At 51.3% G+C, this 23,718-nt stretch overlaps 2 protein-coding genes across 3 annotated transcripts; one reads left to right on the forward strand and one right to left on the reverse strand.

Moving 5' to 3' along the window:
- Nucleotides 1-86: 86 nt before the first annotated feature.
- Nucleotides 87-10,149, forward strand: Creld1 (cysteine rich with EGF like domains 1). Its single transcript, XM_021190421.1, has 10 exons — nucleotides 87-823; nucleotides 1,238-1,320; nucleotides 5,073-5,183; nucleotides 5,486-5,577; nucleotides 6,518-6,694; nucleotides 6,779-6,874; nucleotides 8,467-8,550; nucleotides 8,704-8,799; nucleotides 8,933-9,067; nucleotides 9,511-10,149. The coding sequence occupies exons 1-10, from the start codon at nucleotides 650-652 to the stop codon at nucleotides 9,723-9,725; spliced, it is 1,263 nt and encodes a 420-aa protein (XP_021046080.1). The 5' UTR covers nucleotides 87-649; the 3' UTR covers nucleotides 9,726-10,149.
- A 281-nt stretch (nucleotides 10,150-10,430) lies between these two features.
- Prrt3 (proline rich transmembrane protein 3) lies at nucleotides 10,431-18,974 on the reverse strand. 2 transcript variants are annotated; one of them, XM_021191410.2, is made up of 4 exons: nucleotides 18,889-18,974; nucleotides 14,084-15,125; nucleotides 13,746-13,901; nucleotides 10,431-12,861 (listed from the first exon to the last, which is right to left on the reverse strand). In XM_021191410.2, the coding sequence occupies exons 2-4, from the start codon at nucleotides 15,066-15,068 to the stop codon at nucleotides 11,087-11,089; spliced, it is 2,916 nt and encodes a 971-aa protein (XP_021047069.1). In that variant the 5' UTR covers nucleotides 15,069-15,125; nucleotides 18,889-18,974; the 3' UTR covers nucleotides 10,431-11,086. The 2 variants fall into 2 exon arrangements, with proteins under 2 accessions (XP_021047069.1, XP_029391045.1); XM_029535185.1 differs by having other exon boundaries at nucleotides 10,898-12,861; nucleotides 13,746-13,898.
- Between the last annotated feature and the right edge of the window lie 4,744 nt (nucleotides 18,975-23,718).

Here is a 23,718-nt window from a genome sequence, read left to right on the forward strand (position 1 = left end):
TGGCTTTCCATCATTGGTTGGGAGAAGACCCCGCCCTCCGGACTGCGGTGTTGAAGAAGGGTGTACTTTTTACAGAGGCAGCGGCGTTGAGGAGACTCAGCCCACAGCGCCCGGGGCGGGGGCGGGGACTTTTTTTTTTTTTTTTTCTCCCTCCTCCTCCTCTAAGGTCTAGCAGGGTTTGGATCCTCCCAGTCTTGTTTCAGGCTGTGCCTCCATCTCCCAAAGAGGCTCTGAACTTGACCCCTTCTCTTCATATCCGGATCCGGGCTCCTCCTCCAGGACCGCCCATCCGCCTTTCTCTCGGAATATTCTGGGATCTAACCCTCTCTCTAATTCTGGCCCCTAATAACTCACTAAGACCCTAAAACAATGGGCTGACGCCTATTCTTCTGCCAGCGATCCCGGCCACCTTCCCCTACGGTAACGGAGAAATAATTTCTCTGCTGGAATTGTAGATTAGGCTCTTTTCCCACTTCCAGCGCCTCTGCTTCCAGTACCCCAATTTATCCTCGTTTTGTAGTTACGTAGGTCTGGGACTCTGAGCCCCAAGGCGCCTCAGAACCGAGTCCTAGCTTTCCTCCCTAAAGCCTGGCTTCTCCAGTGACCCCTCCCCCTGCCCTCTATCTGCACGTCCCCAGCCTGGGAAAAGATGGCTCCACTGCCCCCAAGGGGCCTGGTCCCATCTCTGCTCTGGTGCTTGAGCCTGTTTCTGAGCCTCCCAGGACCTGTCTGGCTCCAACCCTCTCCTCCTCCCCATTCTTCTCCCCGAGCTGAACCCCATCCATGTCATACCTGCCGGGCACTGGTGGACAACTTCAACAAGGTGGGTGCACTAATAGCCTCGAGGGAGGGGCCCCTTATTGGAGAGCAGGGAGCGCTCTCTGCAAACCCGCATGGTGTCTAGTCCCAGTGTGGGTTGCTGGCTTTAACTGTACGGCCTTTGGGTAAGGTACGTCCCAGTCCCTCAGTTTCCTGGTTAATAACAAAATAATGAAATGTTAGAATGTTAGGCCGGGTGTGGTGGCACATTCCTTTAGTCCCAGCTCTGGAGAGGCAGAGGCAGGTGGATCTCTGAGTTCCAGGCCAGCCTGGTCTACAGACCAAGTTCCAGGACAGCCAGGACTATGCAGAGAAACCTTATTTCAGAAACAACAAAACAAACAAATAAACACAAAAAAAATCCAAATGAATGTGTCCAGCTCTGTACTTAGATATTCCTAATTTCTTCCATACGCAGGGCCTGGAGAGAACCATCCGGGACAACTTCGGGGGTGGAAACACAGCCTGGGAGGAAGAGAAGTTGTCCAAATACAAAGACAGGTAAGAAGATGGGGGCAGGTATATACCCCAACCCTGGGTTTCTGCTGATGATGTTGAATAGATTCTCCGGAAGCATTTCGCTCCCCAGATCCTGAACGGTACAACAGATAAGGAAACTTGCCCCATCTTCTGAAACTTGCTTTTTAGTAGACACAAACAGTACACACTCCCTGTTAGGTGAAGAACAAGAATATGGGTAGACCACAGGTGGGTGGGATGTGTTCAGGGTGGTCCGTTTGAACAGTAACAGGGCCAACCTTCTGTTTCTCCCAAAGGTGGCTGGAGCAGAGTGAGCCGAAGGCTCTAGAGAGGAGTTTAGATGTCCTGAATGGGAGGCCAGAGAGGGCACTGGATTTCCTGGAACTGGAGTTAGAGGAATTGGGAGCCACTATGTCCATGGTGGGAACTGAATAATTGCTGAGCCATCTTTCCAGCCTCTGGTCTTAAGTGAAAAGATCACTCACACTCACAAAGTACAGGAAGCCAGGACAGCTTGGAGGGAGTGGGGAGAGCAGCTAGGGGGTGGGGGGAGGGGGGCTTCTTTAGTCTAGGTATAAAGGCAGCATGGACTAGCAAGACACCCAGTGGTCCACACAGTGAGAACTAGTTGAAATCTGAGCATCCTTTGGAGATCATCAGTTGACATGATAGATTCCTTATGGGGCATGAGAGAGAGTACTACAGACTCGGTGAGGCGTGCAGGTATTTTCTGACTGCAGAGAGACCGTGGGCAGGGGTGGGGTCAGGCCAGGCCTCTGAACATGGTGGAGTGAGATGTGCCGTGGACACCCAGGTAGCTCCCAGCTCTTTCCAGAGCTCGAGGGACAGGTAGGCCTAGAGACGGGAACTGAAGAGGCCCTCTAGATTGTCAAGGTGACACAGAAGGAGGGAGGGGTCGTGAAGAATCTGAGTTAGGCCGCTGGTGGGGTCTTGCTGTTTGCACGAATGCTAGGGTTGCTCTAATCTCCACGCTACAGTCCCCTCACCTGATCCTTGCTACTGTGGTAGAGGGTTGGATGATGGCTCCCACTAGGGAGGAAAGCTTATTTTTCTGTAACTCTGGCCCTTTCTTTCCCTCTATTTCCTCACTTAGGAAGGCAGTAGTACCAAGAGTGCTTCTGCTGTATAATGGCTTCCAGGTTCTTCTGTCTTTTCCTTTAAAAGTTTTATTCTATTACGTATTTTTTCCACTTCTGATACTAGGTCTTACTATTATGTCATGGTTGGCCTTGAACTCACAGAGGTCTGCTTCTCTTTGCCTCCACAGTGCTAGGACTACAGTACCACCACACTTGGCTTCTTCCCGATGTTTTGTCCTTTGTTTCTTCTGTGTGTGTGTGACTATGGACATTTGTGCACAGCTCTCAGGAGTCACTTCCTCCTGCTGCTTGATCTTAGGGATTGAACTCTGGTTCTCAGGCTCGGTCTTGGTGTGAGTGCCTGGACCTCTTGAGCCATTTTAGTGATCCCCAATTTCTTCTTTCCTTTCTCCTCTTTCTTGGTTTGTTTTGCTAAATTAGCTCCTCTAGTACTCCACTGTGTCAGACCGTTTTAAATACATGATATGGTACAACATGTTTATTTTTAATATTTTTAATTTTATTTTTTGAGAATATAGTATAATTAAACTAGTTTTTAATGTTATATATTCGTGTGTGTATGCATGTTTGTGTGTGTGTGTGCAGGTGCATGTGCATATATATACTCACAAGTCTCTACCCATTATTTTATTTTCAAGGCAGGGTTTCCCTGTGTAGACCTGTCCTGGAGCTCACTCTGTACACCAGACTGGCCTGGAGCTCAGAGATCCGCCTGCCTCTGGCTCCTGCATGCTGGAACTAAATGTGTGTACCACCACGCCTGGCTGTCCCATCCTAGTTCTCTCCCTGAAACTGGAGCTCACTAGCTCGGTTATTCTGCTGGACTGGAGACAGGGATCTGCCTGTCTCTGATACTCCTTGCATCCCCCACACCTCTCCAGGGCTAGAGTTACAGACACCATGGCACACTTGGCTTTTACATGGACGCTGGGAGTCTGAGCTCAGGCCTTTGTGCCTGTTTGGGAGTCTCCCCAGCCCAGCCCCCACATCATATTTTATGTAATAAGAAAATTCTGGTTTTGAGATATGACCTCATATGAACCAGGCAGCCATCCAGCTTGCTATGTTGAGGTTGACCTTGAACTCCTGATCTTCCACCCTATACTTCCCAAGTGATGAGCTCACAGGTGTGAGCGACATCTTGTTTACGTATTAATTTCTTAAATTGTAAAATACACCTAAAAGAACAACAGGCTGGGAATGTAGCTGAGTTGCCAGAGGGTTTTTCTCACGTGCACAGTACCCTGAGCTCCTTCCCCAGCACCTAATACAACCAGGCACAGTGGTGCACACCTGGGAGTCTAATACTTGGGAGGCAGAAGCAGGAGGTTAAAGTTGTACACAGCTACATAGTACTGGCTTCTAACTCAGTGATCCTCCTGCCTCAGCCTCCAGAATGCTGGGATTACAGATATATGCCATCACTTTTGACTTTAAAACATATTTATCACCCAGCAGGAAATCTTATTCACATTAAGCAGCTCATCCTCATCATTCCTTCCTACAAGCTTCTTGCAACTTTATTTTTTTTTTTAAAGATTTATTTATTTATTATATGTAAGTACACTNTAGCTGTCTTCAGACACTCCAGAAGAGGGAGTCAGATCTTGTTATGGATGGTTATGAGCCACCATGTGGTTGCTGGGATTTGAACTCTGGACCTTTGGAAGAGCAGTCAGGTGCTCTTACCCACTGAGCCATCTCACCAGCCCTTCTTGCAACTTTAATATGCTCTCATCAGGCAGAAACCTGTGTGGCTTATCTGATTGCTTTGACATTCTGTGGCACGCAGCCTTTTATGTCTGGCTTTGTTCGCTTAGCGAAATGTTTCCAGAGCTCATCCCCATTGTGTGGTATGTGCCGGGCATTACTTCTTTCCTTTTATGGCTGAATAATTTCCCTTTGAATGGGCCTGCTACTTTTTCTTTTGTTGGTTAATGGACAGTTGAGTTGTTGTCTGCCCTTGCTTGTTATGAACTTTGCTACTGTGAGCATTTGTGTACAAGGTTTGAACACCTGTTTCCCATTTGTTTGGCGTCTGTGCCCAGGAGAGGAATTGCTGAGTCATGGTGGCTCCTTGGAGCTGATTGTGCCATCTCGCATGCAGTGCAGACGGGATTCCGGTTTTTCTACATCCTTGCCAGCGCTTGATAGATCATATATTTGCAGGAGGTGTGGGGATCTTCGGAGCTACCCCTCCCAGCCCCGTGGTGTGATTTCAGTCCTGTCTTCCCAGTGCAGCCATCGCTGCTAGCTCAGGTCAGATGCAGGAACTCAGGACTCAGGATTCACCTGCAGAAGTGTTAACTGTTTCTACTTGACAGAGAGAAAACACAGAAGTGTGCCCAACATGGTGGTGCACAGTGAGATGTAGCAGTAGGAGAGTTCCAGGCCATCCTGGGTGAGATTAGTAGTGATTACAACTGAGGGGTCAGAGGTGAGAAACGAAAACAGGGCTTCATGATGTGCCCAAATCACACAGATAGCGTCGGACCTAGGTCTGTCTGATTCCCAGAGCCAATAGCCTGGCTATCACTAATGCTCCCTGGCCCTTCCTTGGTAGTGTCACGTATGAGGGGCTGGGGGGTGGAGAGCGACCTGAGGAGCTGGTGGGTGGACCATGTTCTTACCACCCCTGTCCTGTGTGCTCAGTGAGACCCGCCTGGTGGAGGTGCTGGAGGGCGTGTGCAGCAGGTCAGACTTCCAGTGCCACCGCCTGCTAGAGCTGAGCGAGGAGCTGGTGGAAACCTGGTGGTTTCACAGGTGAGGGATGGGAGGGGGTTACAGACAGGCCCCAATGATGTGGCTTTGACTTGGCCAAGAAACAGTTGCATGGCAGCTTGGTTTGGAGCCTTCCCAATCCAAATCTGAGGACTTGCCCCTGGGTCCCAGGCCCACACACTGGACCTCTTTACCCCTCTACCCAAAGGGCCTTCCTTAATTAAGGGGCTCCCGGGACACATGCCCAAGTTGAGCTGAATTCCAGCTTCAGGGAGAGCAGGAGCAGGCAGCCACTCCCACAGTCAGTACCCTCATCTTTCAGCCTTTCTGCCCCTTTCTCACAGGCAGCAGGAAGCCCCCGACCTCTTCCAGTGGCTCTGTTCTGATTCCCTGAAGCTCTGCTGCCCCTCTGGCACCTTTGGGCCCTCCTGCCTGCGTGAGTCTTTCTTGATCCTCTTTGGGAGTGGGAGGGGCTTGCAGAGGCCGGGAAGCTAGGCCTGGCTGCATGAGTCCAGCTTGCTCCCTTAACATCTCCAGACCCCTGCTCTGGTGTGTCCTACCAGACTAGCCTGAGACAGGGCTAGCCTGAGACAGGTGCAGCGTGGCTGTAATTATTATTAAATAACTGTTGCCCTCACCTCTGCCTCCTTCATTCACATGTCTGGTCAGACTGGGAAGGGGCATGCACATGCCCCAAAGCCCCCATTCATTCTCTCTCTCTCTCTCTCCACCTCCACAATACCCAGTCAAGAGCTGAACTTGGTACAGTCCTGTCCTAATTAATTTATGCCCAGGCTTTGAACTTGTAATCATCCTGAATTAGCATTCTGGGCGCTACCATGCCAAGCTCCTAGCCTGCATTAGAGCTATTTCTCCTGTAAACAAGGTAAAGGGTTAGTTTCTGGAATGATGGATTTAGTCTTTAGAAAAGATGTGGAAGTATAGGCCTGTAATGCTAGTATTTAGGAGACTGAGGCAGGAGGATTTTCAGTCTATTCAGATAAATTCTCTGTCTTCCTAAAGATTGTGTCTCAAGCACAAACAAACACTCGTGTATGTGTGTGTCTGTGTGTGTGCATGAAAAATAACTGAGATTGAGACCAGCCTGGGTCTGTATACCGAGTTCCAGGCCAGCTGGAGCTACGTATATGAGACCCTCTCTCAAAAAAGAACCAAAAAAAAAAAAAAAAAAAAAAAAGGAAGCAAATAAGAATAAAGTTTACCCAATTGTTTGACAGTAGGCTATTGCATATAGCTTCTGTGTGAATAATAAATTTAATTTTTCTTTTTAAAAATATTTAGGACCAACATAGAAAATAGTCTCTTGGATGACAAAGTTGTGTATAAGATCTTACCCAACTGATGTCTGCCCACAGCATGTCCTGGGGGCACAGAGAGGCCCTGCGGTGGCTACGGGCAGTGTGAAGGGGAAGGGACTCGAGGGGGCAGCGGGCACTGTGACTGCCAAGCCGGCTATGGGGGCGAGGCCTGCGGCCAGTGTGGCCTTGGCTACTTTGAGGCGGAGCGCAACAGCAGCCATCTGGTATGTTCGGGTAGGTAGCCAGAAGCTGTGGGGTAGGGTGGGAAGAGCCGGGATACCTGCCTGCCCATCTTCACACTGTCTGCTTTTTACCCAGCGTGCTTTGGTCCTTGTGCCCGCTGCACGGGACCTGAGGAATCCCACTGTCTGCAGTGCAAGAAAGGCTGGGCCCTGCATCACCTCAAGTGTGTAGGTAAGTGGGGGAACATGGCGGAAGGGCAGGTTTTATTCCCTGTGTACACATATGCCTGCCTACACCAGCACAGGCCCATTCACATGGGACCCTCAGCCTGGCTGGCAGGCAGCAAGCTAGGTGTTTATAGAGCAGAAAGACCTGCATGCTGTGGAAGACTCGTGTCCACACCCAGCTCAGTGCAGGACACCGATGGATCAGGAGTACCTTAGAAAAGGCGCTTCTGCTGGGCAGTGGTGGTACAGCACCTTTAACCCCAGCACTGGGGAGGCAGAGGCAGGTGGATTTCTGAGTTCGAGGCCAGCCTGGTCTACAGAGAAACCCTGTCTCGAAAAAACTAAAACAAACACAAACAAAACAAACAACAACAACAACAACAACAACAACAACAACAACAAAAAGAGGAGCTTCTTTGGCCAGATCTTTTGTTTTGATTTCTCTGTGTAGCCCTGGCTGTCCTGGAACTTGCTGTGTAGATCAGGCTGGCCTCCAACTCAGGGATCCAGCTACCTCTGACACCCGAGTGCTGGGATTAAAGGGGGGTGCCACCATGTGGAGCAAAACAAATCTTACAAAAACAAAGCAACAACAACAAAAATCTAGAGTGGGATTTAAAGTCTAATAGTGAGATGACCCAGCAGTTAAAGGTGCTTGCTGCCAAGGCTGAAGCCCGGAGTTCAGTCCCCGAGACACACATGCTGAAAGGAGAAAACCAACCGCAGCAAGTTGTCCTCTGATTTCCACGTGTGCGCTGTGGCATGAGTGTACCCACACTCATACACATACATGCATGCAAATGAGAAGTCCATCTTTTCTTTTTTTTCTTAAAGAATGACAAGAACTTAAAGCCAGGTATGGTAATGCCTGCCTGGGATTTCGCTCTGGGGTGGTGGCAGCAGGAAGATGAGGAATCAAGGTCACCCTTGGGGACAGTAGTTTCAGGACTGCATGAGACCCTGTCTCATAAATTAAAAAAAAAAAAATGTTTTTAATATACACACACCCAGCAGGGTAAGTGGTGGCACACGCCTTTAATCCCAGCATTTGGGAGGCAGAGGCAGGCAGATCTCAGGAGTTTGAGGCCAGCCTGGTCTGCAGAGTGAGTTCTAGGACAGCCAGGGTTGCAAAGTGAAACACTGTTTCAAACAAACAAACAAATACCACGTGTCCCCCTCCCCCCTTTTCTTCTGATGTGAGTGGTCCAGCTTAGCAATGAAGCTGTCTTGTCAGGCCCTCGGAGATCCAGGTCCCCTCTGCCTATGGTGTCCCCTTGGATAGAAGTTGTATGGCTGATGCTGAGTCATGGCCACCTCCTGCTTCCGATCTCAGCACTCAGGAAGTGAGAAGGGGCTGATTGTTTTTAAGTAACATCTCCATCCCTGGCAGAGGGCTGTACCTAGCTGCAGGGCTCCAGTGTTTGGCTGGGTAGTGCTAATCCAGCTGCCCTATTACTTCTACTTCGATTACTGTGGTAGATAGCCTGCAGCATCTACCACATTTGCGATCATAGACAAGTCCACTCCTGACAGTCCTGACTTAGTTCCTCTGCTAGTCCTGCAAAGGGACACTCCCAACCTTTGCCCTCTCCACAGACATCGATGAGTGTGGTACAGAGCAAGCTACCTGTGGAGCTGACCAGTTCTGTGTGAACACGGAAGGATCCTACGAGTGCCGAGGTCAGTGTTGGCTGTCCAAGGGAGAGGCTGGAATGAAAGAGGGGGCCGGGAGATGGTGCTTCGGGCCTTTCCCTCCGAACTTCTGTCTATTCAGGCTCCAGAGCCTGAGATTGGGGCGAGGGACACCCCTCACTTCTGCCTTCTCTTCTTCAGATTGTGCAAAGGCCTGCCTGGGCTGTATGGGAGCAGGGCCAGGGCGCTGCAAAAAGTGCAGCCGTGGCTACCAGCAGGTGGGCTCCAAGTGCCTAGGTGAGTCTTCTGCCAAAAGGGGATGGAGTATGGGCGAGGCAGGGGAAGGAAGGATGCACATTGAGACCGTGGGGTACTGTGCGGGGATCCGTGGCAGTCAGCACCCTCACCTGTTCCCCTTCCCCACCCCCAGATGTGGATGAGTGTGAGACCGTGGTGTGTCCAGGAGAGAATGAGCAGTGTGAAAACACAGAGGGAAGCTACCGCTGTGTCTGTGCTGAGGGCTACAGACAGGAGGACGGCATCTGCGTGAAGGAGCAGGTCCCAGGTAAGCAGGGTGGGAGGCTGGACTGCTCCTGAGGGAGAGCAGACAAGCTCCTCCTCCGGGCCCCACCCCACTGCTACCCGGACCCCCAGAGAGGCTGTCTTGAGACCCAGTCCCTGTGCTTTCTCAAGGTTGACTTTTGGTAGTCTCACCTGCGCGTAGAAAGAGAATTAGATTTGGCAGCAAACTCCACCTATCCAAGTTTTCTGATGTTCCCTGGGACCGACCTTCAAAGAGCAGTCCCTTCACCTCTCAGCTTCCTTCGATTAGCTTAGCTAGCGAGCTTAGCAGCGAGGTAGCCCCTACCGAGGGCTTTCTCAGTAGTGAGTGCTGAGCTAGGTGAACTTGTGCTTGGTGAGCGAGGTGGGCCTGGCAGCGTGTGGGAGGTGTGGGCAGCTCCAGGAACTGCCAGGAACGAGGTAGTGACGGGCGCACCTCCTCTGCAGAGTCGGCGGGCTTCTTCGCGGAGATGACGGAGGATGAAATGGTGGTTCTGCAGCAGATGTTCTTTGGCGTGATCATCTGTGCGCTGGCCACACTTGCTGCCAAGGGTGACTTGGTGTTCACTGCCATCTTCATTGGAGCTGTGGCAGCCATGACTGGGTACTGGCTGTCAGAGCGAAGTGACCGTGTGCTGGAGGGCTTCATCAAGGGTAGATAATCCCCGCTGCCACTCACAGGATCTCCTCCCACCCAGGCTGCTCCTAGAGGTTATTTCTCTCTCCCGCTGGACACCTGGGGCAGCATGGTTTCTCTTTGAGACCGGGGTAAACACCCTTTTACCTGCCTTACTGAGAAGCCCAGGATCCCAGTGGCCCCGGGAGGGTTGAAAATGAAGCTGATGCCAAGAGATCCTTGCTGAGGAGACTGGCAGGCCCCACTGTGTGTGAATCCCAAGACAGTTTCTCCCCAGGGAGGTTGCAGGTGGGCTTTGACCCCTGCCCAGGATGAGAGGTGTCCCCTCAGGGGTGGGCCCCCATAGGCCCCTTGCCAGGTGCATGCTGCCAGCTCCTGTGTATTCGCCGCCCACGCCCCAGCCATCGACTTATTTATTCATCTCAGGAAATAAAGGACGGTCTTGGAAACAGGAAAGCTTCAGTCTTAACAACCCACCACTGCCACTAAAGTGAAGTTTTCTCCTGCCCTGGGGAATCATGGGCTGCCATATTAGAGAAGTCCTGGGAAGGGGCTGGAGAGACAGGGCGGCAGTTAGGAGCAGTTGCTGCCCTTGCAGAGACTCCAGGTTCAATTCCCTGCACCCATGCAGTGCCTCACAGCCATCCAGCCTCCAGTCCCAAGGGAATGGACTTATTCTCTGACCTTGGGTACCAGGCACACACATGGTGCACATAGACATGCAGGCAAAACATTCATACGCATAAAATAAATCTACAAAAACAATGTTTTTAAATAAAAACCAGGAAGAAATGGAGTATGGGGAAAGATGACAGAGGAACCAGCTTCGCTCTTCCTGGGTTGAACCCCAGCTGCTCTCATTTCCGGAAGTGGGCAGGATGCTTTCTGAATAGGCCTGAGGGGGATTACAGGAGGTGGGGATTCCACAACGGGTGGATTTTGCAGTGAGATGGGAGGTGGCTGTTCCTACCAAAGCCAGAGGTAACAGTGGTCTCCTGGCTCTCCTGTGAGGAGAGACCCTGGCTTGACCAGAGTGAGGCATGAGCCCAATTGGAAGGGTTTATTTCTTTGGCACAAAGAGGACGGTCAGTCTGGACAAGTGAGGTGCATCTCTTGAGGGTCAGGGGTACCTGGCCCCCATGATCAAATCCATGCATGTCCACCCTGTGTTCCATGTAACTCACGGCCTCTGTGCAAAATATCTGCTGAAAAAAATAGAGATATTAAAAAAAAATTCAAAACGAGTTGGGTAAATTCAAGCCCGGCTGTAACCGGGAGCTGTCGTCATGTGGAGGCCCCGGGCCAATTTTTCAAATGCTCAACTGTCTTGGCTCAGCCACTTCTTGTGGACATTGAGGAGAGGGTACAGGTTCTCTCCGTAGCTGCTTAGAGCTCTATAGTGTCACTGGAGGCGCTGTGAGACTCGCTAGACTTGCAACGCGACTGGCCCTCACCCTGAGGCTCCCCGGCCCGGGCAGGAGCAGGGGCTGGGGTAGGTGGTGGCAGCAGCTGCACGGTGCTGGGCAGTTCATCTAGGGGCAAGCTGTCCACGGATGACAGCCCGTGACGCCACGGATTCCAGCTGATCTTCAGCGAGCCCTTGGAGAAGCTGTCCAGGGAGCTGCCCGAAGTCCCCGCGGCCGCCGCTCCGACGGGCGGCTCCATCACGTGCTGCGGGAGCGACGTGCGCAAGCACACCTCGCTGAGCGAGCGACAGCGGCCTCGGAGCAATGATGTGCCCGCGCCGTCGAGCTCGGCGTCGGGCTGGCTGCCGCGGCGAGGCCGCAGGGCGCCCCCTGGCGGTGAGGAGGCCAAGCCACGGAGACCGCAGCGATGAAACACACTGTCTCGAACCAAGTGCTCCCGGAAGAGCGCGGCGTCGATGCTGCGGCTCAAATTGATAGGTGACGGCGGCCTCAGATCCAGCTCGCTCAGTGACGGTGCGGGCCCCACACTGCCGCGGGACATCCCCGGGCCACCTGGACGACCACGACCCAGCGATGCAGCGGAACCCCAGGGTCCAGAACCGGGCGTGGCAGGAAGCCCAGCTTCCCCAGCGGCGTTGCGGATGAGACTTTTGCTGATGTCCAGGCCGCCTGTGCCCAGGCCACTGGGCCCCGCATAGCAGTTATTGGGTCTCTCAGGAACTTCGCTCTTGCCCGTAGGCGCAGGGCACGCCAGGCGCAGCAGCTTAGCCCAGCAAGCGTGCTCCGTGGGCGGCCTAGGACGAGTTGCGGCCAGGGCAGCTAGCGCCAGGGCCAGTGCCCAGGTCAACTCCAGCAGGCGCAGCCAGAAGTGCACGCCCCACCAAGCCCAGGAGAAGCGACCCTCCCGGCCAGGCCCTGGGTATAGCCAGAGCGAGGCCGCCAACTGCAGACCACTGGCCAACAGCCCCAGTGAGCCCGCCACAGCCAACAACCGGGGGCCTGGACTGGCATCCCAGCCCCGAGGGCCTTCCAGCAGGCGGCGACGGCACAGGCAGAGTGTGCCCAGAGCCACTGACGCGCCCCAGGCGCAAGATAAGCCTTGTGTTAGAAGGTTGAGCACAGGGCTGGTGGAGAACAGGTCTGTAGCCAGCAAACATGTGCCATGCACCGGTGCCACGATTCCCAGCAGGAGCGGCTTCTGCAGAAGCTGTGGCAGACCAGCACCCAAGCCCAGCAGGGTGAGTGCTGCCAGTGCAGTGAGTAGCAAGGGGAAGGGCAAGTTGTATAGCACCAGACCTGCACGTACTCCCAGGCGTGCCTGAGAGCCGTAAGGATCCGTGAGCATGTAGGCAGATCGCAGCCCTGAAGCCACCAATACCAGCGCGGCAGCCACTAGTGCCAATCGAGGTCCCGCTAGGGCGGCTGCCAGTGTGACCAATGCCAACAATGCTGGAAGCAGGAAAAGCACCCCCACCCCATACACATGAAGCTCCCAGGAAAAACTCAGCACCCGCCTTAGCGGTCCCCAACGCAGGGGAGGTGCGGTGGCATTGGCTGGGGGGCTAGAAGCTGGGATGGGGACCATGGAGCTGGCTGAGGGCTCCGGAGGGAGTGGCTGGCCCAGAGCTCTCTGTGTGGTGACTCTAATGAGACCACGCCGAGATGTCGAGGGGGCCTGGACAGGGGGTGCTGGAGGGTGGCTTTGTGGGCGACCCGGCCATTCCTCGGCTTCATCTGAAATAATAACAACATTAAAAGGGTCCCTCGGGAAGTGCTGTTGAGAGTGGGGGAGGAGGGTACATGCTTATAATAGGAGGCAGGGCAGGAGGATCAGAACTTCAAAGCCATCTCCAGTGACCATAACGTCAGTCTAGGCTACCAGAGACCCCCATCTCAAACAAGCAAGAAACAACACAACAGAACCCCAGACAAACACAAAAGTGTTTTTGATTTTTCCATATTTAAAAGTATTAGTTGGTAAATTAATTTTCCAAGGTTGTCTGTCAAATGGAGATAATAACACCCACCACAGTCACTGGGTCATGGTGAGGGCACATGTCTATCTTGGTTCCCATCAAAGACAAGACAGATGTAAATTTCCTTTCTTTCTTTCCTTCCTTTTTTTTGGGGGGGGGGTGGTGGAGGTGGAGGTGATGGTACTGGGGACTGAACCCAGGATCTTTCATATGCCAGGAAATAACTCTACCACTAAGTTGTGTCTCCAGCCCTTTGTATTTTTGATTTTGAAACAGGGTCTTAATGAGCTGCTCACACCCAGCCTTGAACTCAGAATGTAGTTCAGGCAGGCCTCAAACTGGTGATCCTCTTGTCTCAGTATCCAGGGTCCTGGTGCTGGGGTTCCGGGTGGGATGGGGAATGACTGCACAAGACGGGTCTACGTTGCACAGAAGAACATTCGAGCTCGAAAGAGCCAATGTCTTGTCCTAGAGTTTCCAGGGAGCACTGCTTTGCTTTTCTCAGTGACTCGGAGGTCCTAGCCTATTCCTTTTAGCGGGTGCTTTTCTCTATTTAGCCCTGGCCCCTGCCCCCTGCCCCCTGCCCCATCACTAAGCACAGGTTCTTGGTTTCTCTCCCCCCACCCCTAGCCGTGGCCTCACCTGGCTGCAGGGCCCTCACAGGGCTCTCTGTTCCATTTGCAGCTTGAGCAGAGTTTGGAAGGTCAGGGATGAAGGACTTGGGGGTCCCTGGGGCCTCCATCGCTCCTCTCACGCGTTGTGGGGAGATGGGGTCAGCTCCATTCATCGAGGCTACTGCTGAAATGGCAAGAACAGTCCTTGTGTGACCTTCCAGTACTCCCTCAAACCCTGCCCCTCAGGCGGGAGGCACCAGCACCCCAATTTGTCCAAAGGAGGGAAATGACATTCAGAATCACATCTGTCTGCCTTGGACCACTGGTCCTCACAACCCCACTCGGCCCCCTCATACTGATCCCTACCTGGTCTTAGGTGCCCATCAGAAGTGTCTGAGGCTGAAGGTGGTATAGGCTGGGGTGCTGGGGAATCTTGTCCTCCAAGGAGATCAGTCTGTTCAGGTTGGGGTCCCAGAGAGCTTACTTCCCAGGTATCCCCAGCTCCAGCTTTTTTGGGGGGTTCAGCTGGCAGCCCCTCAGGAAGAGGAAGGCTTCTGGCCAATGCCAGGTCGAGCTGGGCTCCAGGCTCTGGGGTGGATTCCACTTTAACTGGGGGTATTGAGCCGACCCCAGGGGCTACTGGATCCTGCTGGGTGAGTAGGGGACCCTGGACAGCCTCCTGGAAGCCCTGTTCATGTCCCCCCTGCTCCCCCAACACCAGCGTCCTCACAGCATGTGTCTCAGGTACTGGAGTGTGGGGAGAGCCCTGGTAGTCCCAGGGGGAAGCCTGTGTGATGTGGGTCTCGGCTTTGGCCATTAGCCCCTCATCCCTAGCTGGCTGCTGGCCTGTTGGGCCTCCAGGCTTCTGGGAGGCGGTGGCGAGTGTGGCTGCCGAGAGTAGAGAGCTGGGAGTTGTAGTGACAAGAGTGAGATGGGGTGCTTGCACAGGGTGGGGTTCTGGTGCTTCAGGCTCCAGAAGCTCCTGTGAATCAGGAGGTCCTGTCCAGCCTTGGGAGGTGAGTGCTTGGGCCAGCTGGAGGTTATCAGCTCTTAGTCTTTCACCTCGGACCCCAGGGGCTGCCTTGGGCCCATGCAGGGCTGGTCCTAGGGAAGGGTCTGCAGGCCTCTTGGGCCCCTCAGCATGGGCCTGGGGGGCACCACTGTGCCAGGAACTCTCATTTCTCAGCTTCTCCCAGAAGAGGTCAAAGGTCTGTGGCTCTGATGGGATCACGTGAGGTTCTGAGTTCTCCAGTGGCCTGGGAAGGCCTCTGCCCAAGGCAGGGCCAGCCCCCAGGCACGGCAGCAACAACAGCAGAAGAGGAGATGTGCAGGCCTGTGGGCTGGGGGCCATGGTCTAGTTCAATGCCTGAGTGTAGAGTCCTTGACTTCTAGGCTTCACTGGACCTGTCTACAAAAGCGGAGAAAGGAAAGATAAACCAGAGGGAGATGGCATGAGGGTTGAAGGGTCCCGTGATTTCCTCCAGGGGCTGGAGGCAAAGAAGAGAAGCATCAAACAACAGTGTCAGCCCTGCTTTCAAAGTTTTTAAAAACTGGGTCTCTGCTCACATCACTTCCTTTGCTTTCAAAACTTTCTGACTCCCCACTGCTCTTGGGAGAGAATGTAAGTTCTATTCCTGGCTTTCCACGGCTACGGCCAGGCCAGCTGACTCAGCCTCTGTCAGCCTGGAATGCCTTCTTTACCTGACGACTTTATTTATTAAATAACTTATTTAGCTTATCTTGTTTTTGTTTTTGTTTTTAGTTTGGTTATTTTCAAGACAGGGTTTCTCTGTATAGCCTTGGCTGTCCTGGAACTCACTCTGTAGAACAGGCTGGCTTCGAATTCAGAAATCCACCTGCCTCTGCCTCTCTAGTGCTAGGATTAAAGGCATGCGCCACCACTGCCTAGCTTATCTTATCTTATATGCACTGATTGGTGTGAGGGTATCAGATCCCCTGGAAATGGAGTTACAGACAGTTGTCAGTTGCCATGTAGGTGCTGGGAATTGAACCTGGGTCCTCTGGAAGGGCAGTCAGTGCTTGTAATCACTGAGCAATCTCTCCAGTCCTAAGATTTTATTTTTTGAGACAGGGTCTATGTAGCCCTGGCTGACCTGGAACTCACTATGTAGACCAAGCTGGCACAGAACTAACAGAGATCTACTTGTCTCTGCCTTCTGAGTGCTGTGACTAAAGGGGTGTGTGCTACCAGGCCCAGACTTTTAGTTGTATATATTAAATGCATCTTATACATGATATACACACACATATGACAGGAATAATTGTATATATTAAATGCATCTTATATATGATATGCATATTATGTACCTATGCACATGTGTGTATACACATATACACATATATGACAGTAGTAGTTGTATCATTAAGTGCAGTGCCTGCCATTGCCAGGGGAGAGTGTTGGATTGCCCAGGGGCTGAATTATTGGCATCTGGGAGCCACCCAACCCTAGTGCTGGATACTCTACAAAAGGAGGAAGTGCTACTTGCTCTGGTAAGCCATCTCTCCAGTCCCTGAAAACAGATTTTACATTTTTAAAATCACATTTAGGTGTTTAATTAAGGGGGGATATCTGCCACAGGGGGATATCTACTTGGAGGGCAGGACAACCTGGGGGAGTAAGTTCTCTCCTTCCATGTGGTTCCCAGGGATCAAACTCAGGTCATTGGGCTTTGTGGCAAACCTCTTTAGCTGCTAAGCCTTCTTGCCTGCCTTCAAATTAGATTTATCAACATCAGGCTCTGATAAAAGAGAAGGAGGAATATGCCCCTGCATTTGAGGAGGGCCCTGAGTTAGATTCCTGACATCTTGTCTCCTGGGTGAGTTACTTTGCTTCTCAGTTTTAGCTTTTATCTCTAAAATGAAGCTAACAAGAGTGTCTACCTCAAGGGGATTCATATGACGCATCACTAATAAGACACACGAAGGTCAGACCCACAGGAGGAACTTGATAGCCAGGCTCTATCTCCTTAGCCTTTGTCTGGAAAGCTTTCTTCCCCCATAACCCCTTCTCTAGTGCAACACATAAACTAAACAGACCTTGGCAGTGAACCAGACTGAGAAGACTCCCCCTCCCCACTGTGGAGAGACCATTCTAAATAAGATGGACAATAAATGATTTTAGCCTAAGGGCCAGTGAGATGGCTCAGTGGATAAAGGGGCTTGCTGCCAAGCCTGATGACCGGAGAGTTCAATCCTTGATCAGGACCCACATGGTGGAAAGAGAAAACTGATTCCCTTGGGTTGTTTTCTGATCTCCACATAGGCATGCATGTACACACACACACACACACACACACACACACACACACACACACATACAGATACATGACACTTATAATTTTTTAAAACGTTAAAGTTCAGATCCTTAGCAGAGTCAGGAGAATCTCTGTGAGTTCAAAGTCAGACTGATCTACCTAGCAAGTTGCAGGCCTGCCTGAGAACTATGAAGTGAGACTCCCTAAAATAATAAAGTTTAGTTTTGAAGAAAATACGATGTGGTTAGATGATAACAGAGGAGAATCTCCACAGGGGAGCCAGGAGAGACTCTATGAGGAAACACTGAAGCAAAGGCAAGAATGGTGAGAGAGAGCCAAGCATCTGACGCTCTGAGGGGAAAGCATTTGGCAGAGGCAACAGCATATGCAAAAACTCGGGAGCAGGCGTGAACTCAAGTGAGTTCAGAGCATCTCCTCTGGGGTGGCTGGTGGTCTGCAGGCAGAGGCTTGACAGCAAGGGCTCCTGTGAACCATCACATGGATTGGCGAGCTCGGACGGGAGGTGGTCTGAGAAGCAGTGTTTTTTAAAGGGAAAGAGGTCAGCATCGTGTCCAAGAACGACTGGAGGGTAGCTTGTATTGGCCTAGACACTCCTCTCCAAGGACGCCTTCTGTTTCTGGCTCTCCCTACCCTGAGCAAAGCCCCCTTGTATACCAACTCCTGTCTGCCGCTGGCCTGGGGCTCCTGTCTCTTTCCTTTACACCTCCAGCCCCTGTACAATCCGGGCCCAGGTGGATATTCCCATGAGGTCCCTACTCCTACGTCCATCCTTAAGTAGGCCAGGGAGGTAGGAAGGACCAGCAGTGGCCAGCCAGCTGAGGGCCAGCTGTGTTAGGGGCAGGTGCTGTGTCCTTTTCCTCTTGGACCCAGCCACCTTTGGTGGCTCAGACACTAGGAGAAGCTAGAGGTAACCCCAGAGACCCTTCCGAGGAGGACCCCTAGGCTCATCAGAGGTTGTGGGAAGTTTCAGGGGATTCAAAGACCTCTTGGGTCCAGTCACAGCATTCATTCAGACTGCCTTTAAGTCTTGGTAAGCCCTCTCTCAAACATCTACTAAGCCCCAGGTTCTGCTCATAGGCCAGGCTGGGGTCTGGGGACCCATAAAGTCCTCAGTTCTGAGGCTGGGGATGAGATGTGTGAAGGACGGACTTGAGGCCCCTGATATGGATATAGGTTGTAATATACCCTGTTGAGCTCTTTGCTTAGGCCTCTGTTCCAAACCTTCCCATACAGCAGGTGCAAGTACCCATCACACAGGAAAGGGGAGCGGGCAACCAAGAGTCAGGGAGGTTGAGCAACTTGTCCAAGGTCGCACAGCCTGCTGAGAACACTAGAGCCACTGAAGCCCATGGGATTTATCTTGTACAGCTCTGTAAGCTTTGCAGAGGAGGAGATGGCTGAGCTGGGCCCTTCGGTGAATAACATGCCATCTGCCTACCACCCCCGATGCAAGAGATGTGGGCACCCGCAGTCCAGGCAGGAGCTTGCCTAGCGTTGGGGTCCCCAGGGCTGGACAGTTCTGAGGGGAGCTGAGATCAATCAGCCGCAGAGACTAGGTGAGAAAGGCGGGGGGGGGGGGGGGGAGGAAGGAAGGAAGGAAGGGGGGAAGGTCTGTTGTGGGTGGGGGGGGGGAGGAGGGAAGGGAAGCAGGATGAGGGCCTCCGCAGGACAGCCTGCAGAAGCTGGTCCATCTCGGGTTACCTCTCTTCCTCCTTCTCCAGCTTCTCTCTCCCTGGCTCCATGCCTTCCCGCAGTGTCCCCGGTGGGGTTTGGCGCCGTGCAGATCTGGCCGCCCATGCCCGTGAAGGGGCTGTAAGCCTTGCTCCTTGCTTTCTTGGGTCCCGCCATCTCCCCTTCCCTCCGCCAACTCCTCACCTGCGCGCTGCATCCGCAGCCATGCGTTCACCTTGCGCGCGTCCCTGCAGCCGCTCCCGGAGGCGCATCCTCGGAGATGCTCAGGCTTGGCCAGCAGAGCCCGGCTCAGCCGATCTCCTCGTCAAGCCCGCCCACAGGAGCGCGGGATACTTAACCCTTTCCTTTGGGAACGGATTCTGTTCGCTTCTCCTCAGAGCCCCTCTCTCACACTCAGCACAGCCCAGATGGTATGGAGCCCTATGGGGTCTGCAGTGTCCCTTCCAGCTACAGTCCGCCTTATTTGCATACCTGCGGGGACTGGGAGTTCACTTTCTCTGGATTCATACAGGCATAGGTAGATCATACTTACAGCCTGGCATATCTTCCAGGCTTTTCCCAGAGCATATTAAATAAAAATGAGCCCACGCTTTCTTAATTGCTTTTGTAACTTGCCTTTCTCCTCATCATTTTACAATATATTCTGACACATTTTCGAAGATCTACTTCTTTCTTCCTTTTTTCTTCTTTTCTTCTTCTTTCTCCTCCCCCTCCTTCTCTTCTATTGTTGTTGTTGTTGTTATTTTGAGGTGTGCGTGTATGTTTGTATTCGTGTGGCCTGTGGCATACCACATCATGTCTGTGGAGTCAGTTTTCTCCTTCTGCTGTGTGTATCCTGGGGATCAGACTCAGATCTTCTTTACCTGCTGGAGCAGCTTGCCAGCCCTAGATCTACTTCTTTCTGGTCTCCACTGTGGTGATTTCCAGCATGTGGTCAGCCGATCATGTAATTTCTTCTGGCCTTTGTGATTGGATACAATACTGCCTGAGTCACTGTTCTATTGCTATGAAGAGACACCGTGACCAAGGCAACTATTATAAGAGAAAGCATTTAATTGGGTGCTTGCTTAAAATTTCAGTGGTTTAGTCCCTTATCATCATGTTGGCAGGCACTGGAACAGTAGCTGAGAGCTACAAACTGATCAATAGAAACACACACACACACACACACACACACACAGAGAGAGAGAGAGAGAGAGAGAGAGAGAGAGAGAGAGAGAGAGAGAGAGAGAGGCAGACAGACTAGGCCAGTCATGGGCTTTTGAAACCTCAAAGCCCACCCCAATTGACACACAGCTTCGGTTAAGGCCACACTTTCTAATCCTTCTAATCTTTTCAAGTAGGGCCACTCCCTGATGGCTAAGTATTCAACTATATGAGCCTATGGGAGCTATTGTTATTCAAATCACCACAGATAGCTTCTTTATCTTCAGCCTCTAAGACTAGCAGGAGAAATGGAGAAGGCTGAACTGTAGCTGACCTTAGCTACTTTCTGGGTTCTTCTTTTCCCCACCCTTTATCCTTCCACCCCCAGTTTCATCCCCTATCACTAGACACAGAAAGAAGGATAGAGAAAAGAGAGAAAGAGAGAGAAAGAGAGAGAGAGAGAGAGAGATCCTTAAATCTAATTTCTTCCCTTTTGTTTGTTCCTTGAGCACAGCTACTAATAAACCACAACCCCCTCCAACCAACAACCACCCGCCCCTGCCTCTCTATAGCATTTATATACCCTCTGAAAAGTTCCCAGAATTCCAATGTTCACACAATCACAGAAACTATGTGGAGCTGGCAAAACAACATCTCTGCTAGAGCACTAGGCAAATCACGATCAGCTTCAGCAGCCCCACCTCCCTACACCTGGGATTAAATCAAAAGCACATTCTTATAATATTTGTCGATTTTTTTTTTTTAAGAAACCAAAATTCCAGAATTCTTACTATACCCAACATGGAACTGATGTGATAATCTAGCAGAGGTATGGTTAGCAGGGGTTCTGCACAGAGACACTATTAAGTACTCCAGAGGCCTCTGTGCACAGTTCCTAATACTCATGTATATTTTCTTTTTTTCCTCCCTCAGTGCTAGGAATTGGACTCAGGGCCTCGCACAGGAGTCAAGCACTGTACCATTGACCTCTGTCCCAGTCCTTCAAATGGCCATCATTACACTGAATCCCCCAGGGAATGCCACACAAAGAATGCCTGTACCCATCAGAAATGGTGGAGACATTGCCTGTGGATTGGTATTCACTAAGATGTTGGTCATATGAACTGTAAAAACAGTATGGACTGATTGTCTGCATTCAAACAAAGAAACATTCCAAAACTGGTCATCTTACCTGTGAGTTCTCTCCCCGGAGTCATTCACAGTCATTACCATACTGCTTTCTTTGCACGTAAAGGCTTAAGTTCCCAGCACTTAGGAGATTGAGGCAGGAGGATCAGGAATTCAACTTCAGTCTTGCTACATTGCCTGTTCAGGGCCAGCCTGAGCCACTCTATACACACATGCATGCACACGCATTGTGTGTGGGGGAGGGTTCGAGGGAGACCGAGAGACAGAGAGCTCATATATGGTCAGGAGTGATGGTGTACGTTTGTAATCTCAGAACTTAGAAAAAGGAAGTAGGAACATAATCAGTTTTAGGTAGCCTGGGCTATATAGCACGTTCAAGGCCAGTCCGGGATACAAAGAAACCCTTTCTCGAGTTTTTAAAGGACAGTTGTGGTGGTGATCAACTTTAATCCCAGCACTCTAAGGCTACACAGCAAGATCCTGTCTCAAGCAAGCAAACAAAATCTATCAGTCTATCAGTCTATCAGTCTGTCTATCTATCTATCTATCTATCTATCTATCTATCTATCTATCTATCTATCTATCTATCTATTATCAATCTATCTATCTACCTATCATCTATCTATCTACCTATCATCTATCTAAGGTTGCATGTACACTGTTCTGCAGTACTGTTTGTCTTGCAGTGGCTGCGCAGACATTTTCAACATAATCCCCATGTACTCGGTCCTCCACTTCCCACTCACTGATCAGCGTTGCAGGGTCTGGGCACACTGATATTTATGCATTCAGTCATTCTCCATAGTCCCCTGCTGACTGATGGGTAATCATGTGGCTTAATAGCCATTTCCCTTTCTGGAAACAGTACGGCAATGAACATTCCAACTCATAGAGGCTCTGGGTCCTCAAAGATAGATCCTGAATGATCCACCTTGGGTCAGGATCCATCCTTCAGTCCTGAAGATGCTGAGCAGCAGTGGGTATGACTCTTCCTTCAATTTTACTTTTCTTTTTACCAGTATTCCACACACCATGTACTCTTTTTTTGTTGTTGTTATTTTGTTTTGTTTTGTTTTCAATCAGAAAAATAATGGGTATCACTTTAAAAAAGGAAAAAGGGCCAAGCAGATGGCTCAGCACATCAAGGTGTTTGCCACCCAGCCTGCTGTCCTTAGTTTGACCTTGGGAACCCACATCGTAGAAGATATGAACCAGTTCCCAGAAGTTGTCCTCTGGTTGCCACACGAGCATGCCCCCAGTAAATAAATAAAATAGTAGACATTTTTATATAGTTGCAAAAAATAGAACTTAAGCACAAGAGTTAGGGAGGCAGAGGTAGGAAGATCTTCATGAGTTCAAGGCCAGACTGGCCTACATCACAAGTGTCAGGTCGGTCAGCGTTATATAGACCTTGCTTCAAATCACCAAAACCCAAGACAACATCAACAAAAGGCTCGGATGGTGAGGCACCTGGGGGGACAGCAGAGGGGGTGTGTAGCTTAGCAGTGGAGCAGCTGCTGCAAGAAGCCACAGCCCTGGGCTCCAAGTTCAAGCCCAGCAGCTTCTCCAATCTCAGCATGGGGGATCCATACTGGGAGAGAGGCCAGGAGAGAGGGAGAGGGAGAGGGAGAGGGAGAGGGAGAGGGAGAGGGAGAGGGAGAGGGAGAGAACAGTTCTTCCATGTGTTGAGCTCATCTTATGCTCTCTGACCTCTGGCTGTGACAGAGGATAGCCCCTTGTCATGCCTGACATAGCTTTTAAAACATTGAGTGCGGAGTGCGGATACCGATAGCTGGTTAATACCCTTGCATATAGTGTGTGGCACATGTCTTGTTGAGAGGGTCTCTCTCTCTCTCTCTCTCTCTCTCTCTTTACCAGGGCTGCCTCCTGAGCATCTGGGGCTCCAGGCTGATCTTTGGGATCTGAAGGACAGTGTCCCACTTGTACCTCAGGCTCTGAGCTGCTCTCCTGCCCTTGCTGTGTGAGGCCTTTCAGAGATGGATGGACAGATGGCCCTCTTTCCTCTGGAGTCCTCTCTCTCCATTTCTTTCCACCATTTCCTAGAGAAGAGGATTCGGGGCTTCCGTTATGGTGATGGCTCTCTTCTGTTACCATCTTATGGCTGACAAGGTGTCCTTTGCAGGAGGACTCTTGGAAATGAGCCGGGTTGAGTAGAAAGCTGAGTTCCGCCTTCCATTTCCTAGGCTCTAACTCTCTGTGAATATGGCCTCTCATGAGTCAGAGCTGAAGAGTTTCAAAAGCCGTGCTAGAGGCCTGTTCATCAGCCTGGGGCGCTGTGGGGGAGGTGGCCAAACCTTTTAGAAGTGGGGCCCAATTGAAGGAAGGAGTGTCACTGAGGTGGTGTCCTTGAAGGGGATATTAAGGCCCCATCTACTACTTCTCTTTCTCTTTGCTTCCTGGCCACTCTAAGGTGACCAGGCCTCCTCTGCCAGGCGTGGCTACCATGATGTATGCACTGCCACAGACCCAAAGCATTGGGCTAAGTGGTCCTGGAGTATAACTCTGAGACGTGATCCCAACTAAACCTTTCTTCTTTATAATGTGTTTATTTTATTTTTTAAGATTTTATTTATTTTATATAAATGATGAGAACACTGTCACTGTCTTCAGACACACCAGAAGAGGGCATCAGATCCCATTACAGATGGTTGTGAGCCACCATGTGGTTGCTGGGAATTGAACTCAGGACCTCTGGAA

The sequence above is a fragment of the Mus pahari genome, chromosome 2 (assembly GCF_900095145.1).
Source record: "Mus pahari chromosome 2, PAHARI_EIJ_v1.1, whole genome shotgun sequence".
NCBI lineage: Eukaryota > Metazoa > Chordata > Mammalia > Rodentia > Muridae > Mus > Mus pahari.

Bases quoted from the DNA above. Each gene is read 5' to 3' on its own strand.
- Creld1 (XM_021190421.1), top strand. From the start codon at position 650: ATGGCTCCACTGCCCCCAAGGGGCCTGGTCCCATCTCTGCTCTGGTGC. The intron at 5,578-6,517 runs GTGAGTCTTTCT...GTCTGCCCACAG, and splicing joins CTTTGGGCCCTCCTGCCTGC to CATGTCCTGGGGGCACAGAG. The intron at 9,068-9,510 runs GTAAGCAGGGTG...CCTCCTCTGCAG, and splicing joins CGTGAAGGAGCAGGTCCCAG to AGTCGGCGGGCTTCTTCGCG.
- Prrt3 (XM_021191410.2), bottom strand. From the start codon at position 15,068: ATGGCCCCCAGCCCACAGGCCTGCACATCTCCTCTTCTGCTGTTGTTG. The intron at 13,902-14,083 runs GTAGGGATCAGT...TTGCCATTTCAG, and splicing joins TGATGGGCACCTAAGACCAG to CAGTAGCCTCGATGAATGGA. The intron at 12,862-13,745 runs GTGAGGCCACGG...TTATTATTTCAG, and splicing joins TGTGAGGGCCCTGCAGCCAG to ATGAAGCCGAGGAATGGCCG.